Source organism: Homarus americanus, unplaced genomic scaffold, assembly GCF_018991925.1.
Source record: "Homarus americanus isolate GMGI-L3 unplaced genomic scaffold, GMGI_Hamer_2.0 scaffold30108, whole genome shotgun sequence".
In the NCBI taxonomy this organism is placed as follows: domain Eukaryota; kingdom Metazoa; phylum Arthropoda; class Malacostraca; order Decapoda; family Nephropidae; genus Homarus; species Homarus americanus.
This window is the reverse complement of record NW_024748109.1, coordinates 11,744,721-11,764,512: the sequence shown is the minus strand read 5'-3', so window position 1 is coordinate 11,764,512 and position 19,792 is coordinate 11,744,721. Positions and strand designations below refer to the sequence as shown.

General features: G+C 35.4%; 1 protein-coding gene across 1 annotated transcript in view; it reads right to left on the bottom strand.

The window, feature by feature from the left end:
• The window catches only part of LOC121880058 (E3 ubiquitin-protein ligase synoviolin A-like), a 79,668-nt gene that overhangs the window by 29,753 nt on the left and 30,123 nt on the right, over positions 1-19,792 (bottom strand). The window contains 7 exon segments of the mRNA XM_042387063.1: positions 9,464-9,563; positions 16,459-16,619; positions 16,621-16,644; positions 16,646-16,685; positions 16,829-16,882; positions 16,885-16,952; positions 16,954-17,024. Of these exon segments, the coding sequence (XP_042242997.1) occupies positions 9,464-9,563; positions 16,459-16,619; positions 16,621-16,644; positions 16,646-16,685; positions 16,829-16,882; positions 16,885-16,952; positions 16,954-17,024 (518 nt within the window).

Here is a 19,792-nt window from a genome sequence, read left to right as displayed (position 1 = left end):
TCAATGAGTTTTGCTGATGTTTTATATATTTAAGATTTTTTTTTTCTGAAATTTAGCTCACATCCCTAAGGAATTGTTGGAGGAACGAATTCAAAGAATAATATCAAGGGAAAGAAGAGAGAGACATACAGGATAATAGAAATCAAACTATAAATGACTGGATACAATTGAAATTTTTAAGAAAATTAATAAAAGAAAGCTGGTCAATCGGTGTAAGGCAGATTTTGAACTTCACAAGGAAATTAAACATGAATACAGTTATCCCTCATTTAATGTTGTGGATGTGTTTCTGAAAAACCCATTGTTAAGAAAAATGATTGCTAAATGAGGAATAATATCCTAATGGGGAAGAATGAGAAATAATATCCTAATGGGGAATAATGAGGAATAATATCCTAATGGGGAATAATGAGGAATAATATCCTAATGGGGAATAATGAGGAATAATATCCAAATGGGGATTAATGAGGAATAATATCCTAATGGGGAATAATGAGGAATAATATCCTAATGGGAAATAATGAGGAATAATATCTTAATGGGAAATAATGAGGAATAATATCCTGAGGAATAATATCCTAATGAGGAATAATATCCTAATGGGAAATAATGAGGAATAATATCCTAATGGGGAATAATGAGGAATAATATCTTAATGGGGAATAATGAGGAATAATATCTTAATGGGAAATAATGAGGAATAATATCCTGAGGAATAATATCCTAATGAGGAATAATATCCTAATGGGAAATAATGAGGAATAATATCCTAATGGGGAATAATGAGGAATAATATCTTAATGGGGAATAATGAGGAATACAGTGAAACCTCTAAAATTCGAACCTAAAAAATTCGGATACATCTAAAATTTGAATAGCATCCGATTAAAAATAAATGCCAAAATTTTAGGTTACGAATTTGAAAATATCGCCATAATAATTTAAGCTTTCAAATGCGATCATAATGCTGAGCACAACAAGCGCATCTGGGTTCCGAGACATGCTAGGTCAGGCATTGTTTACTCTTCCGTGTCTCGTGGTGGTCGTCGCACAAGTGCTCAGTGGTTAATTTTATTAATATTCAACTTTCACCCTTATAATGGCATCAAATGGGTGGATGACTACACAGTAACCGACCGGACCCCAACAAGAAGAAGGTAGATGATTGTATCCAGTACAGTGAAGGTGGATGGAGACAGTGTTGTACAGTACAGTATTTGAAGACTGGCAGGATTACATGGAGACCACTGTAACTATAATATTCTAAACATATTGGAATAAATGTTGTTGAATATAAATACAGTAATACTTTTAATTTATTATATTTATTGCTTATTGACAGTTTTTAGATATGTAAATAATTTTTGTAGCATGTGTTGATACAACAATTTGCTCTGGCACTTCCAAATATCTAAAAGTCATATACTTCATGGGCCCATGCAATTCAAATTTTTGAGGTTGCACTGTAATATCCATGGAGATGGCATGTAATTGTGTAGCAGAATTGCTGACTCACCACCCAGTAGCACTCAAAGTGGGTGAGGCCGAGTTGTGAGCTATGTTATTGTTCAACTCGTAATTTCAGGTAGATATATCTATTTTATCTATTTTTTAATGTTTCATACACACACAATCATTCATACAGAATGTACAAAAAATATATATAAAAAAATAATTATCATAAGGTTGAAAAACATTGAAGGAGTAAACATTTCTTATGTGTGCAGAGGTTAGAACACACAGTGGGGGAAGAGGGAGCAGAGTGGGGGATCTCTCAGCTGTTCGCGATCTTGTGTCGCATGTGAAGTGAATTGCCAAATGGCAACACAGTATTTAATTTATTTTTATTCCTCACATTTACTGGTACAATATACACACGACACACATAAAGGGGTAAAAGAGGGTGGCAGGCCTCAATTATAGCTCACTGCCTCAATATACACTCGTACATCCACTCCCCACACATATACACCCATACTCTTTAATGTCTTTATTTTATAGTTTTCCAGGAGACAAAGATTGCTAAACCAAAAAATTTACAACCATTAAATGAGAAAGGGTGTTAATTTTAAATTGCAAAACTGAAAAATCGCTTACTGAATGATCGTTAAAAGATGGATACAGTTGACAATCCCTTATCCAAAATCCTTGGGACCAGAGGCATTTCGGATTTCGGAATTTTTCGGTTTTCAGAATGGTTAGGTTTTTTTTTTTATTAGCCCATCTGGGCACAAGTCACTGACCCACATTGGGGTCTGGGGGGCGAAAATATAATAACAATAATAACAATAATAATAATAACAATAACAACAATAATAACAATAATAATAATAATAATAATAATAATAATAATAATAATAATACAGGTAATAATGATAATTCATAGGTCTAGGTCGTGCTACTCACTTTTTATCTTTTTTCATTCTTGTATTTCTTTATTATTATTATTATTATTTTATTAATACAGTATTATTGTTATCATTATTATTTTATTTTGGTGTATTTTTTAATTATAATTTTTATTTACTATGAATAATTACCGTGGTACAGGTATTATTATTATAATTATTATTATAATTCGTATTACTATTACATTTTCGCCTCCCAGGTCCCGATGTGGGTCAGTGATCTATGCCTGGGTAGGCTAATCCCTGTATTTAAAAAAAAAAAAAAAAAAAAATTGCTCCACAAAAAACTTTCGGTTTTCAGAGCTTTTAGGTTTTCGGATAAAGGGTTGTCAACCTGTACATGTATAAACAAGCTAAAAAAAATTATGCAAGGAGATAGAAGCTGATGACAGGATATAATAGAAGAGAAATGTAGAGATTAAAGATGAAAAGTAAAATAAAATAAAAATAAATGGGGGTATGACTATGAAATGAAAATACAGACAACAAGATCCTCTTAGAAGCAGATGTAGAGAGCACGGCGTCCTTGAGTTATGAACCCGACTTTTGACTGAATCTCCAATTATCTTAATATTTTATTATTCTCAACAAACAAATTTCCATCCGGCCCCTATGACTCATACGTCACTCATAGATACAATAGTACCGTATTTTATGACATATAAGATGCACCCCCATTTCAGCAGTTAATATTTGGGAAAATACTTGTGTGTATTTCCCTCCAGTAGCCAAGTTATCTTAAAATAATGTATACCAGTAAGAGTGAGGAATAAATAAAAATAATACCAATAAATAAGAAAAAAATACTACAGTGGTCCCTCGGTTAACGAGTGACTCAGTTAACGAGAATTCGGTTAACGAGTTACCGTATATCTCGGCCGATAAGGCATCGGGGTGCATAAGACGACCCCCCCAAATTTCCATTTAAAAAGTAGCTTTAGAGCTCTATTCGCTGTATAAGACCAGTACCCCAAATGTGACACTTACCCACTGACTCAGTAGTCCTTTACCAACCATCCTTGGTTTTTTAAAATAAGGCCAATTCACTTCAAGTAATGTCATCAAATGTTACCCGCTGGTGTAGTGTAAACACTAGTAACGTCACTGAAGCGTCTGCTATTTACTGGTAACTGGAACTAATGTCGGTTTCGAGTAAAATTTTTCCATTTACAGGTGGCCTATCAAAAGTCCGGCAACCTCGGGACCTGAGGAGTGCCGGATTTTCGAAAATGCCGGAAAACTGATGGTTATATTTGCTGTATAAGTTTAACAGAAAATGACTACCTGTACAGTCCATTAAACAAAGAAAATTAAACACTTAAGTTAGGATAATATAATTGACATTGCTGGATTCCTTGTAAGACCAGGAATATTTTGAATATAATTGTCATATATTTTGCACAAAAGATAACATATTTACTTAGAGTAAACATTAGCTCTAAAATTTGTATGTCTAATGCAAAATCTATGATGTTTATATTCAAAATGATCATCAAATTGTAAGAATTCCAGCAATGGAAATTATATTCTGGCCGGGTAATTTGTATGAATTTTATGAGCTAAAACAAATATCTTCAGTTAATAAAAAAAAAATATTCTTCACGACACTATCTGTCAATCAAAGTACCCCAACTTGCCCCCTCTTCCAACCGCGCCAGATGGGCAGTCGGTCCCAACCCTCCCCCCCACCCCCCACCTTCCATCCCTACCAGAGAAATGGGTGAAAAAACTAATTTTAACTTTTAGAAATAAATAATCCCTCAAACTAAAGTTAGGATAATATAACTGACATTGCTGGATTCCTTGTAAGAGCAGGAATATTTTGAATATAAATGTCATATATTTTGCACAAAAGATAACATATTTATTCAGAGTAAACAATATATTAAAAATTTGTATGTCTAATGCAAAATCTATGATGTTTATATTCAAAATGATCATTAAATTGTAAGAATTCCAGCAATGTAAATTATATTCTGGCCGGGTAATTTGTATGAATTTTATGAGCTAAAACAAATATCTTCAGTAAATAACAAAAAAAATATATTATTCACACGGTGTCAGATGGTCGGACGGTCCCTCCCTCCCCCACCACCCCTACCTACCAGATAAATGTGTGGGAAAACCAGACTATTCACCTTTTTAGTAATAAATAATACCTCAGGCTGAAGTTAGGATAATATAATTGACATTGCTGGATTCCTTGTAAGACCAGGAATATTTTGAATATAAATTTCATATATTTTGCACAAAAGATAACATATTTACTCAGAGTAAACATTATATCTAAAATTTGTATGTCTAATGCAAAATCTATGATGTTTATATTCAAAAAGATCATCAAATTGTAAGAATTCCTGCAATGTAAATTATATTCTGGCCGAGTAATTTGTATGAATTTTATGAGCTAAAACATATATCTTCATTAAATAAACAAAGAAATATTTGAAAATGCGCTCTGAAATCCATGCCGGAAAACTGAAGGTTCCGGTTTATCGGTTGCCGGATTTTTGATAGGCCACCTGTACTTGAAATGGATTTACCGATTTATTTGTTAATTTATTTATTTATTTATAATATACTGTAACATATTAAACACACTGCAAGTATTTTCTTTAATTTATACGCTTGCTTCGCACGAGACGATCGGTGGTGTGAGTGTTCCCTCATCTCGGTGGTGGGACTGTGTTCCCACTGTTTATACAACAGCTAACACCGTATTCTAATTGTGGTGTTTCATTAGGATTTGAGTGAAAAAGATTACGTATATATACAGTATTACCCCGCCTAACGCGGTTTCACTTAACGCGTTTTATCATATATGCGGTGCCTCGCCAGAGCTGAACTTTCACTTAACACGGATTTTTTCCACATATACGCGGTGAGTGTCCGGCTCGAGACGCTATTTTTAGATTTGCCCCACCCTGCCTGACTGCCTGTTTTAGCTCATAAAATTCATACAAATTACCCGGCCAGAATATAATTTACATTGCTGGAATTCTTATAATTTGGTGATCATTTTGAATATAAACATCATATTTTTGCATTAGACCTACAAATTTTAGATAAAAATTTTTCTCAAATTAACTATGTTATCTTTTGTCCAAAATATATGACATTTATATTCAAAATATTCCTGGTCTTACAAGGAATCCAGCAATGTCAATTATATTATCCTAACTTTAGTTTGAGGTATTATTTATTAAAATTTAGTGGTTATCCCACACATCTCCTTGGGACGGTTGGTGGGGGGTGGGGGGGAGGGAGGGACCGACCGACCATCTGTTACCCTGTGAAGAATTATTATTTTTTTTATTAACTGAAGATATTTGTTTTAGCTCATAAAATTCATACAAATTATCCGGTCTGAATATAATTTACATTGCTGGAATTCTTATAATTTGATGATCATTTTGAATATAAACATCATATTTTTGCATTAGACATACAAATTTTAGATAAAAATTTTTCTCAAATTAACTATGTTATCTTTTGTGCAAAATATATGACATTTATATTCAAAATATTCCTGGTCTTACAAGGAATCCAGCAATGTCAATTATATTATCCTAACTTTAATCTGAGGTATTATTTAATACAAAATGTTAAAATCTAAATTTTTCACCCAACATCTCTTGAAGGGAGGATTGGTGGGGGGTGGGGGGGAGGGTTGGGACTGACCGCGCGGTTGGAAGAGGGGGGGAGGCAAGGTGGGGTACTTTGATTGACAGATAGTGTCGTGAAGAATATATTTTTTTTTTTATTAACTGAAGATATTTGTTTTAGCTCATAAAATTCATACAAATTACCCGGCCAGAATATAATTTACATTGCTGGAATTCTTACAATTTGGTGATCATTTTGAATATAAACATCATATATTTTGCATTAGACATAAAATTTTTAGATAAAATGTTTAATCTGAGTAAGTATGTTATCTTTTGTGAAAAATATATGACATTTATATTCAAAATATTCCTGGTCTTACAAGGAATCCAGCAATGTCAATTATATTATCCTAACTTTAGTTTGAGGTATTATTTATTACTATACCTGGTTTTCCCCCCAAAATTTCTCAGAAAGGGAAGAGCCGGCAGTGTAGTGTGAGAGGGGGAGGGAGTCGTGTCCATTATTTGAATGGACAATAACTTGGCGACTGTATTTCTCTATTTCTCTTAAGTATTAATTGTGTGCATGTACCATCATAAAATTAAGATGTAATTTTTACTACAACATAGATATGTGTCGTCAAAAAGTGGAGTTTGGGGATCGGCCTGGACTCCATTTCAATTAATCCCATATGTTATGTTATTCACTTTACGCGTTTCTCGCTTTCCGCGGTACCCTCCGGGTTACATTAACCGCGTAAAGTGTGGGTTAACTGTACCTACCCAAAATTACAAGTTAAAAAATAAACAAATAACCATAACACAACTGCTAATTCTGGCTGGCTTACAAGGAAATGTCTATTCCCTTTATGTTTTTGACCACATATTATTGTTTATTTTTATTTTTTTGCATATTCTGCATGTAAGATTGAGTGTGCATGTAACCCAAAATTTCCAATTGAAAAATAACCAAAGCATTTCAGAGCTTGGCCCAGTAGTCTGGTGGTTACAGTGACAAGTCTAACACAGCCAGCGATGTTAATAGACGCAAATGTGAAAATAAATTTATTTGTAAATCTTCATTTGTATCAGGTATTAGTAGATTTAAAGATAAATGTACCAGATATGAAATTACTAGATAATAATGCTTGTAAGACTTTAGAAATGGTTATTGCTTAGCTCTGAAAAGTTGGGTGTCTATCATACGGACACTAATCATCTCGAGTTATCATCAGTACAGGAGTTATAAATCCAGCTTTTATATTTACAATAAATCTTATTTTTTAGTAATTAACACAAATAATAATGTGTTTAAGTAAGCAATAACATTTTTAATTCTGGATTTGGGCTAGGTAGAATTTACCTACTGAAGACAGCAGCATCACATATAGGATGCAGGCTGATTTTTTAAAGCCATTTTTAAGATAAAAACGTGCATTTTATAATCCATAAAATATGGTAGTTGGTGCAGTAGGGCCTGGGCACAGCATCTTCAGCCCTGTGAACAGATATTACTAAAAATATGTTAAACCCCTTGCGTAACGGGGAGTCTCTCTCTATGCTGAATAGAATCATCTGGCAACGCATTAGCCAAACACAAGACTAAAAGTGGCGCCATCATAGTGAAGGGGTTAATGGTAAAGACTTGGCGACAATACAGCTCATAAGCTTATCGGCTGGGCATCTACCACCACCACCACCTATTTACAAATGGGTAGGTACCTAGCTCTAGTTAGAAAAGTGAAGCTATGGGGCTGCTTCTGTGTACTGAAAGGTTTATAATTTGATGTATGATATCCACATTGTCCCTAATATAACCAATTTCAGAAAATTATATCTTTTGACTGGCTTTCCCCCTAATTAGAAAAAAATCAGAAGGATTTACGTTAAGTGAGTAATGTATCGTATTAACAAGTCTGTATTATGTCTTAAGGTTACATGTAACTTAGCTTGCACTATTGCCTGCCTTTATTTAGCCTAAATATTACACTTCATCTTGCTCCCCAATAGTAGATGTAGTAAGCTTGGAAGGTTTCATGCTCTGGTTTGAAGACACAGTCACACTAGCTGAGGTAAATATGACCCAGTACAGAATGAATGTACAGTGCTTATGGAATGCATAGATCCTGAAGCTGTGCCGGTCACATTGTGTGGTGTCCATTTATAAAAGACAAGATTTCCCCAATGACAGTACAGTGGGGTATGCTATAACAAACGTAATTGGTTCCAGAACCTCGTTCGTTATAGCATTCGTTCGTGATAGGATTAATCCGTTCCAGGCCCCCAAATACAACCACCTAACACTGAAAAAATTCTGTGGAAAATGTAAAAAATACGGTACTTTATCTTACCTTAGTATTATTCAGCATGCAGGTACCCCTAAATACTGGCACATCACTATCACTTCCACTGGGAGTCTTGGCTTTAAGGTCCTCAAACAATTGTCTGGCCTTCTCACAAATTATAGCTTCACTAATGTTACCATCTGCCATTTCTTTCTCCTTTATCCACACTAAGAGTAAATTTTCCATCTCTTCAATCACATTACACTTTGCTTTGCTAAGTCTAAAGATTCCCTTTGCCACTTGCACAGTTTTTAACTCCTCTGTATTCTTCAAAATCGTACATATAGTCGATTTAGCCATCCCATATTCATCACTAAGTTTCGCAATGCTTCTTCCATTCTTACGTTTCTTTATAATTTCTTTCTTAGTTTCAAGGGTTATTAGCTTTCTCACTCGCTTTGGACGACTCATTGTTACAATTGTATACTTGTATAACAAAATAGTTATACAAATAACGCGAATTTCCACATCAAAAGACGAAATTTCAACAATAACAGTGGTGCACTGGCTACACAATGAGACAAAGATGGCGCCTGACGCTCTTGTTGTGGGTCGCGGTACAACAATATTCATGCGCCAGGCGAAATAGTCCCGTATTCATCCGCGTTCGTTGTAGGAGTTGCGTTCGTTATAGCATTCTCAATTTTATAGGTAAAACCGTTCGTTATAGGAATATTCGTAGTAGGATCCGTTCGTTATAGCATACCCCACTGTACTCATTTTTCCATGACTTCTGTACACTATTTTCATAATTCATAGTAAAATAACTTACGTTACATAAAACAAATTTGAATGATTCCAAATTCTGGTCTAAAGTTGTGTGGTAAGCTTTCAGTGGACTAACATCCTGCCAAGGAATGGGCTAAACCATCAGCTGCTGAAGTTAGAAAACAAGAATTGTCCATCCCATCTCATACACATGAGAGAAAGAGATTGTGTGTATGTATATCATAAACCTAATTATACAGAACTGATGTAATGTAGAGTTCTAATTCTTAAAAACAAATCTCACTAACTTCCTTTTTTACCTTCTTTTATGTTTAATTAAAAAGGAACTCCTAAGAAAACCATATATATAAAGAGACCGCACTAAGGTCCTCACCTCATGGTTAAGTACATTGGTCTGATTATGAAGAGTGGGAAGGTGTGGATTCTGATCATGATGACCATAAACACAGCATACAGCACCACTTTGAAGAAACCTGAAATAGTGATTGCTACTGTAGTTACAATGCAAATATATAATTGGCTGGTAAAATAATAAATACAAATAAAATACTGGCAGCACTTACATTAACAAAAAGAAGGTCACTATAAGTTAGGAATGGGGAAAAATTATATCAATCATCACATCCAACTAAACCAAACATTATTTCTTATTGATCTGGTGATTCATTAATTTTATAATTCAAGAAACACATGCTAACATAATTAAATAAAGTTAAATATGTAAGTATATTCATGCATATCAAGCATAAAGAGAGCGTGGATACTCATGCAAGTGATCTGAATATAAAGAATATGTATAAAAATGAGGGATTAACATTGAAATCTTATTTTATAAACAATCCTGTATCATACAACTTGCAATATTAGCTGCCAAAGTAGAGACTGTATGTGGGTTGAAAACACAGGTCCCTCGGCATTAGCGGTAAGATGGCACTCAATATTCTTGGAGGTACTTGTCAACTAATTAGCCATTTAGGTGGTTGGCCTGTTTTTATTTACGTTTTTATAACCTTTATTGTCCAGTGAAAGAGGACACTTACAAGGTTTGTTCTGGTCACATTGGAAAACACCGTTCCCCCATCTGTCCCAGGCCAAGGATTGAACTCAGGATACAGTGGTGAGATAAATGCACATTAATGCCAATGAGTTTTTATCATTATCATCATCTACGTAATATAGCCACAATTCCCTAATGTCAGTTTTTCATGGCCTTTTTGTAGCCTCTCTGATCAGGTTCCTAACTCTTAATGTCATTCTTGGCCTGCCCCTGGCTTTCCTTCCCTCCCCTCCACATTTAGGATCATGCACCCCTTGACCAAATCGGTCTTACCCTTCTCTCCACATGCACAAAAACCATCTCAGCACGCCCCTATGCATGACTCTGCCGATACTTTCAATAACCAGCTGCCATCTTTGCTTTGAACAGGGCCCCCTGTCTTTCAGTGTTACATTACACATCCACTTTACCATTCTCATTTCATTTCACTCAAGTTGCCTTATGCCATCACTTGGAGAGTATATCCTCTAGACGTGAATAAAGACAGCAGCTCCCTAAACTTCCTCCAGCCACTTTTGTCTCTTGCAACTGAGCAGACTTCAGCACCCCCACCAGGACATAGAGAACACTTTTAAATCAGCAACATCATGCAGTCTGCCATTTACTCCACTGCACCTCTTCTGCACCCATCCTTCCACAATCGTAGCACATTACAGTACTGAGTTGCTGCCAACACCTTATCAGACAGCATATGGCTATTTTCCACTTTCCACAATGGGGCCCTCACCCAGACCACTAAATAATATTTCTCCATTGCCTCTTCAATACTACAGTATCTGTTATCAGCTCTAAGTTATCAACATACAGTAATACCCCGCTTAACACGGTTTCGCTTAGTGCGATTTCACGTATACGCGGTGCCTCGCCAGAGCCAACTTTCACTTAACGCGGGTTTTTTCCACGTATACGCGCAGAGTGTCCGGCTCGAGACGCTATTTTTAGATTCGCCCCACCCCCCACCCTGCCTGACTGCCTGCCTGCCTGTTTTAGCTCATAAAATTCATACAAATTACCCTGCCAGAATATAATTTACATTGCTGGAATTCTTACAATATGATGATCATTTTGAATATAAACATCATAGATTTTGCATTAGACATACAAATTTTAGATATAATGTTTACTCTGAGTAAATATGTTATTTTTTGTGCAAAATATATGACATTTGTATTCAAAATATTCCTGGTCTTACAAGGAATCCAGCAATGTCAATTATATTATCCTAACTTTAGTTTGAGGTATTATTTATTACTAAAAAGGTAAATATTCTGGTTTTCCCACACATCTGGTAGGGAGGGTTGGTGGGCGGTGGGGGGGAGGGAGGGACCGACCGAACCATCTGTTACCGCGTGAAGAATATTTTTTTTTTTTTATTAACTGAAGATATTTGTTTTAGCTCATAAAATTCATACAAATTACCCAGTCAGAATATAGTTTACATTGCTGGAATTCTTATAATTTGATAATCATTTTGAATATAAACATCATAGATTTTGCATTAGACACACAAATTTTAGATGTTATGTTTACTCTGAGTAAATATGTTATCTTTTGTGCAAAATATATGACGTTTATATTCAAAATATTCCTGGTCTTACAAGGAATCCAGCAATGTCAATTATATTATCCTAACTTTAATCTGAGGTATTATTTAATACTAAATGTTAAAATTTAGTTTTTTCACCCAACATCTCTTGAAGGGAGGATTGGTGGGGGGTGGGGGGAAGGGTTGGGACTGACCGCGCGGTTGGAAGAGGGGGGAAGGCAAGTTGGGGTACTTTGATTGACAGATAGTGTCGTGAAGAATATTTTTTTTTTTATTAACTGAAGATATTTGCTTTAGCTCATAAAATTCATACAAATTACCCGGCCAGAATATAATTTACATTGCTGGAATTCTTACAATTTGGTGATCATTTTGAATATAAACATCATAGATTTTGCATTAGACATACAAATTTTAGATATAAAGTTTACTCTGAGTAAATATGTTATCTTTTGTGCAAAATATATGACATTTATATTCAAAATATTCCTGGTCTTACAAGGAATCCAGCAATGTCAATTGTATTATCCTAACTTTAGTTTGAGGTATTGTTTATTAAAATTTAGTGGTTTCCCCCCCAAAATTTCTCAGAGGGAAGAGCCAGTGAGTGTAGTGTGAGAAGAGGGGGAGGGAGTTGATTCCATTATTTGAATGGACATTAACTTGGCGACTGTATTTCTCTATTTCTCTTAAGTATTAATTGTGTGTATGTACCATCATAAAATTAAGATGTTATTTTTACTGGAACATAGGTATTGTGTAGGAAAAAGTGGAGTTTGGGGGTCGGGCCAGTTTCTATTGGAATTATACCCATATGTTCTGTTGTTCACTTAGCGCGGTTTTCACTTAACACGGTACCCTGTGGGTTTTATTGACCGCGTTAAGCGGGGTACTACTGTACTACAATTCTCAGGGCAGACCAATCCTTGAGTCCTGTGATAGTGCCTCCAGCACCATGATAAACAGAAGCGACTCAAGACAAACCTATGATGGACCCTTACTTTCACCTCAAATTTCCATTTTCTTCACCATTTACTCTTATAGATGTTTTGAGCCCCCATATAATGCCATAATCACTGAAACAAGGTACTCCTCAACTTCTAGCTTTCTCATTGTCCATTTTACTACTTCTCATGGTACCCTGTCAAATGCTTTTGGGAAGTCTACAAATATGATGCAGTATACAGTACAGTATATAGAATCTGATGAGAATGAGTCATTTGAAATAAGTGAAGCAGTGCTTACAGGGTGTGTGACATCCTGGTACTTAATGTCTTAATGGAAGGATTAACAGATGAAACGATAATACAAAGTGATGATGGGAATGAAATTGAGACATGGTAAAGTGGAAGCTATCACAGTCAATATAAGTGCATGATGCAGTGCTGCTACTACACAATACTGTAGAAGTTTGTTAAAAGTATATGTTAAAAAGAGTAAAGTAATGGTTTTTGAAAGAGAGATAAGTTTTAGAGTAGTGTCACTATAGATAGTGAGGAGCTGCAGATTGTGAATGAATAAAATCATTTTGAGAGCAATGTTCATCTGAGCGGAAATGAAAAACTTAAGTCAACAACGGTGTAATTTTCAGAACAAATGTGCCCGAGAGCAGTTATTATAGAAAAAGAAAGTGCAGAGTTTGCAAGAGCATTGCACAAAGGAGTGTTGCTCTCTTACATATGGATATGAAATTCAGTTGTACAGGTATGAGAATAATGTAAGAGACAAGACTGAGGACATGAGTGGTAGAGAGCTGAGGATCATGTTGTGAGTTAAGAGAACTTATAGAGTAAGGAATGTGGTCAAAAGTCTCTCAAGAGCCATATGAATGAAAATGCACAAAGATGGCAAAGGGATATGGAGTATCTAATAGGTTAGGAGGATATAAGACAATAAAGTTGAAAATCTTAAAGAGTGAAAGGCTGAAAAAAGAGAAAGATGACTTACCTATAAAGGCAAATTAGTGAGATCAAAGAGGGAAAAAATAGACAAATTGAAAAATGATTTTACAATATAAACACAGAAGTCACCTTAAGACCCAACTAAGTATATACTGTACAGTGAATTATGAAGTATTCTTAATCAATGTGAATGTCAGAGATTCACTTTATATACAGTGGTCCTCGGTTAACAAACACAATTCATTCCACAGAGTAGTTCGTTAACTCTAATCTATTATTTCAATGGGATATTGGGTAATTGGTTCCAACTCACAGAAAAAGTATACATTTAAAGTACTGTACAGTTAACCCTCACTTTACGCGGTCCCACATTCGCTGCTTTCCACGCTACGCGGTGCCCTGCCGAACCCAGGATGCTCACATTTCATGCGCGTGTGTACCCCTTTACGCTGAGAGCGGCTGGCGAGCCGCCATTTTTGGATCCAACCTCCTGCCATCCGCCATGTTGTAAGCGGCGCGAACATGGTGCGCGACAAGGTCGCCCAGTCATCAAAACATTACCAGTTCTTCACCGCCACCCACCACAGCCGCCCAAGTCAGTGATAGTGATAATTATGGAGGATATGGACTTATATGGACTTTGGGGAGTTTGACAAAGAGGCCCTGCAAGCCTCTGTGGTGGATAGTGATACAATTGATACAAGTGACACAGGTGAGGGCCAAATCTGCCTCTGCCTCGAACCAACCGCCCATCCCTGTGCCCAGCCATTTTTTCTACTAATGTAAGTGTTAAAACCTAATATTGATATTTCTCTTAATTATTAATTGTGTGTGCATACCATCATAAAGTTAAGATAATATTTTTACTGCAACATAGTTGTGTGTCGTCCAAAAGTGGAGTTTAGATCGCCCGACTCCATTTCAATTAATCCCATATGTTATGTTATTCACTTTTACGCTTTCACTTTATGGCGGACCTCCGGGTTACATTAACCGCGATAAAGTGAGGGTTAACTGTATATCAGTAATAGAATTAACAAAACATTAAATATAAACTAAATATAGTACTGTACAGTATACTGTATAATAATAAATAAAAAACAATAGAATACTGTATCTTAACTTACTTTGAGGTGTGTACGTATGTCGTATTCCCGGCAGCTTTGTTTACATATCAAACAGCTGATTGTAGAGGCAGATGATGATGACATGCCATATTCTTTACAGAGTGCATTGGTTTTAATAGCCTTTTCGGGTTTCATAATAATTTCTGCACTGTATATTATCAATATGCAGTAGAAGTCCAAAAATCTGGACCGCTTGGGGATTGGGTCGACCGATTTTGATTTTCCGATTCTCAGGCAGTACTTTTAAAAATTCAAATTTCATGAGAAATAAAGAAGAGATGAACAGGTACATTTTGATAGTTTATTCATTAGCAAATATAGCATGCTTCATTTATCTAAACGAGCAGTTTTAAAGAAAAAGCTGTGAATTCTAAAATTTTTATTCTTTGCCTTTTTTATATCATAAATTGTAGACTTTCCAATGTCATATGTTTCCATTAGAACAGTATTGCTCACACCACGTTCTAGTTTTTTAATTATTTCAAGTTTGTCACTCAATTTCAACGTGTTTTTTTCTTCACACAAGGAAGTTTATCTACTTTAGGAGCCATTATTATGGGCTTGTACAGTACTCTGTAAATGGAAAGAGTAGGACTCAAAATTTCATTATGTTGTCACATTTTGATTGCTTGTTTAAAGTGGCGATCACAAGTGGTCGCCAGTAGCTGTGGCGCCACGCATGCACAAATACACACAAAGCCAGCTAAATTAAAAATAATAATAATGCTTTGAGTTTTCAAAAGTCCGATTCTCGGTGTCCGGATTTCTGGCATCCGGATGAACTTTTACTGTGTTAACTAAATTTCAGAATGACCAATAATTTTAATGTAAAAATGCAAAATATTTAAGAGACCAACAAAATCGATGTTCACTCCACTTTGTTTACACTCCACTGTAAACAAAGTTAAACTGAGAAGCGTTGTTGGGTGATTCAATCAGCTGATGGGTGCACAAAAACTGTTCCTGTACAGTACTGTCTATATTATCAATATGTTAGCTAAATTTCAGAAGGACCAATAATTTTAATATAAAAAATGCAGAAATATTCAAGAGACCAAATTTCTTGATATTTACTCCACTGGAAACGAATGTAAACATAGAACCAATTACAGCTGCTCCTTGACTTACGACGGGGTTAGGGACCCAAATCCAGTCATAAATCGAATTGGTTAAGTCTAAAATGCGAAGATAATACATAGAAATCTAGAATGGGTGTCTCTTTCTTCTCAGCACCACAAAACTATCACTTTTAAGCATGCCAGCCATTTTAAAGGGAATTACAAAAATTTTGTCAGTACACAGCGTAATCACCAACGCCGACTCAAAATACATAATTTGAAAAATTTTGAGTCACACTTGGGGTCATATGTCCGGGTGGTTGTAAGTCGAGTAGGTCATAAGTCGAGGTAGCTGTACCTGTATTGGCGGACTAGCCGATCAGCTGATACACACAACAAAAGCGTATTTTTCAATGAGATTTCGTTAATCGAACCGTTCATTAACCGAGGACCACTGTACTGACATGAAATACTCCTGTACAGTAATGTATGTATACTGTATTTGTCCTAGCCTTAGTCTGTCACTGTCTACACTAGTCTTACCATTCTTCCTGTTAATTTCTCCTTCTGTAAAATTTTTATACCATTTATTAACTTGCACAACTGTGCAAGAGCAGTAAAGACATTAGATAGAACAGACACTAAATTAAAATGGAAATTTTTCATAAAGTATACTTACCCATGCAAAGTTCAGTGTAGAGGAGATACATGGCCTTGTTCTCCCATGGGTTCTCTGACTGTAAGTCAACAGCATGACAAATATACTTCACTGCAATATTTATAGCAACAGTTAAGAGGATGGCATACTCAAAACCAAACACCAGCTGGACCGTGCACCCCAGTGATAGTGGAGTGATAGGCATGGCACAAGGACCAAATCTAGCAGACTCAACAGTAGGAGTAGGGCTGAAAAAGCAAGTATTGTTCACTGTGAAAAATCTTTTTATGTTTATATATAAGTTTGGTATATAAGAATAATAAATCTTATTTTATCAGTACCTTTTGAGACAATATTTTCATTCTTTCTATAATTACTCTGCCAATTATACTTACAAGTAACCTGATGTGGAAGAGCAATGTTATAACTGGTGATCGTTCCATAAGTCAACTCTGTAGTCTGCAAGCCAATGGAGGCTTTGAGAAACAAACACGGTAAAGTCTACAAACTTGGGAGAAGTCATCTCGGAATACAGTGAATGCCAGGCAGGTCTCAGTAACAGCATAAAAGGAACGTTAGACAAGATGCTGTGGACAATGGATAAAAATTGCAGCTAGACAGGTAACTTGACTAAAAAAACACACAGATAAAATGAAAAATTTACATGTCACGTATCTCAAAAATCCCATTTCATGACTGAGCCTCTACAATCAAGCAACTCAATGTCAATAGAGTGGAAACTACCATAAATTACTTATGTGGCTGGGACTAATCTAATGATTAGTTTACCTTCCCATTGCATCAACTGACCTTAAAGGAAATCAGAAGAAACAGTCACCATTTAAGCAGAAGAGTAATGAGTTGTAATGTCACAGTAACATATGTGCTTCACTTGTCACTGCATTGGACATACTGCGATTAAAAATTAATCCATTTAGTCCCATTCAACCTCACACTATTCACGGGAGGAAGGGGACACAAGTGAATTAGTTGCATGCTCACCCATGAAAAGGAGTTTCTGGAACAATCTTCCTTTCATGATCTACCAGTAATAATCTTCACTATGTGACTTGTGTAGCTGATGCCAGCTAGAAAATTGGGCGTGGTACTATTCTCTAAAATGCTGATATAACAGGCAAACCACTAGTGAACTTTACCTAACTAGCTACAAAAGAAAGAGATGGGTCTACAAGGATAATGACTTTAAAAACTCTCCAACTATCAAGTATACCATCAGCATTACTTCATCATTCAGGTAGCTACTAACTTGTCTTAACAGACAACTAAGACTAAGGAAAGCAATGGAAGAAGGTAAGCGCCTTAGATCATACAACTTGGCCATGGTACATGGCTCTGATACATTAATGACTTTGGTAATCATTTGAAAGCTATACTGTATATTTAAAAATAAATAAATATTTATTATTTAAAATTAATGAAAGTTGCTGAAAGCCTTTCATAATCAGACTGCTTTATGGACAAAGGGATGATGACAGCCATTCTCCAGTTAGGTCTAATATTAAACTAATTTTTCACATGAATGAGACTTGACATACCTAAGCCTAAATCATTTGAGGAAGGATGAAATGAGAAAACTTGAATCTCTCTAGGAACATAAATTTCTGAGATTCTGTGTTCAGAAGCAAGAGCTTGCAAAAATTACCTCAAAGAAGCTGATTCCAATTCTGACAAAATCCCTAATTAAATCTAAGAACCTGAGACCTAGTTCTAGGGGCCAATGTCTAAAGTATAATAATCAGAAAGGTCCTTACAAAAAGAGGATCTAGCTAGTAGCAACAATCAATAATGACAGATTGTTCATAAGCTTTAATAACTAGCCAAAGCAAATTCAGCTTGAAATGGAGGACTGATACTGTACTGTATTCATCTTTGCTGGGGCCCATGGTGACATTAACTTGTGAAAAAGGCTGCTGAAAGGCTATACAGTGATCCCTCGGATAACGGCGCCTCCGTTAACGAAATTTCGGATAACGATTACCTTCCATAAGATTCTTCACTTCGGTTAACGAAAAAATTTCGGATTATCAATTCTTACGTTATTTCTAACATGTTTTCAGCTTGCATTTGGCTGCTCACCAGCTGTAGTTTTAGTCAGCAATACAGTATCGGTTCAGGGCTTAAATTAGTTTACCATTTTAGTAAATATCAAGATGGTTGTACTATTCAATTATTTTAAAAGTTTTATATTAAATTTTTAGTCATTTTAACTTATTGAACATAACTGAAGTAGGAAACTAGTTTTTTGCGTGCCAAACAGCCACTCAACACACCAAGCTTGGAGTCAGTTTGTTTATCGGTCTCAGAGGAAGGAACATCTTGTTTGAGACTCTTCAACATAAACACTTTGTTTTGTGTTTCAGTCAAATTATTGGTCAGTTTAATATAATTTACATACAGTGGGGTATGCTATAACGAATCTAATGGTTCTAGAACCTTGTTAATAGCATTCGTTATATAGGATTAATCCGTTCCAGGCCCCAAATACAACCACTGCACTGAAAAATATAATATAAAATTGTAAAATTGTAAGAAAGTGCATAAATATGCATCTAAACCCTGAAATAAAGAATATCATTAATATTTGTAATAAAAAACAATAAATTAGAAAAAATAAATAAAAAAATAAATAAATATGTTAGATTGTGGAGTTTAGGTTCGTTATAGCATTCTCAATTTTATAGGACCGTTCGTTATAAGGAATATTAAGTAGGATCGTTAGTTATAACTTACCCCACTGGATTGATAATATAGTGCAGTGCAGTGTTGATTTAAAATAATCTTGAATTACACCAAGTGAACTAAAATTTTATGGGTGAAATGGCGGCATGGGGTGACTTCTCTTCCACCAATGCCTTCTGTTCTCCTTCTCCTCCACCCCCATTCTAATTCCCATCATCATCATCAACCAGGAGCCTTCTACATACACACCTCAAGTAATAGTGTACTTTACTGCATTATTTTTAGTTTGTATGTAATTTCGATGAGCTGGAACCAATTATCCAAACCATTGAAACAATGGTTTGAGTTAACGAGCAACCTTCTGGAACGAATTGTGCTCGTTAACCGAGACACTAGTACTGTATATGGCAAGGACTGTTGTATGGGTCAGATGCATGGACACAATCAGCAGAAAGTTGGAGGCCTTTAAAATGTGGTGTTATAAGCAAGTGCTAAGAAAAATCTACACTGACAGGAAAACAAATGAAGAATTAATAAAATTAGCAAAACTTCAAGAAAAATACAAAATGTGCAGAAAACTAGAAATGAAATACAGATCGGCCCTTAAGATACGCGGGTTTATATCACGGATTTGCGCAAAGCCGGTTACTTCGCC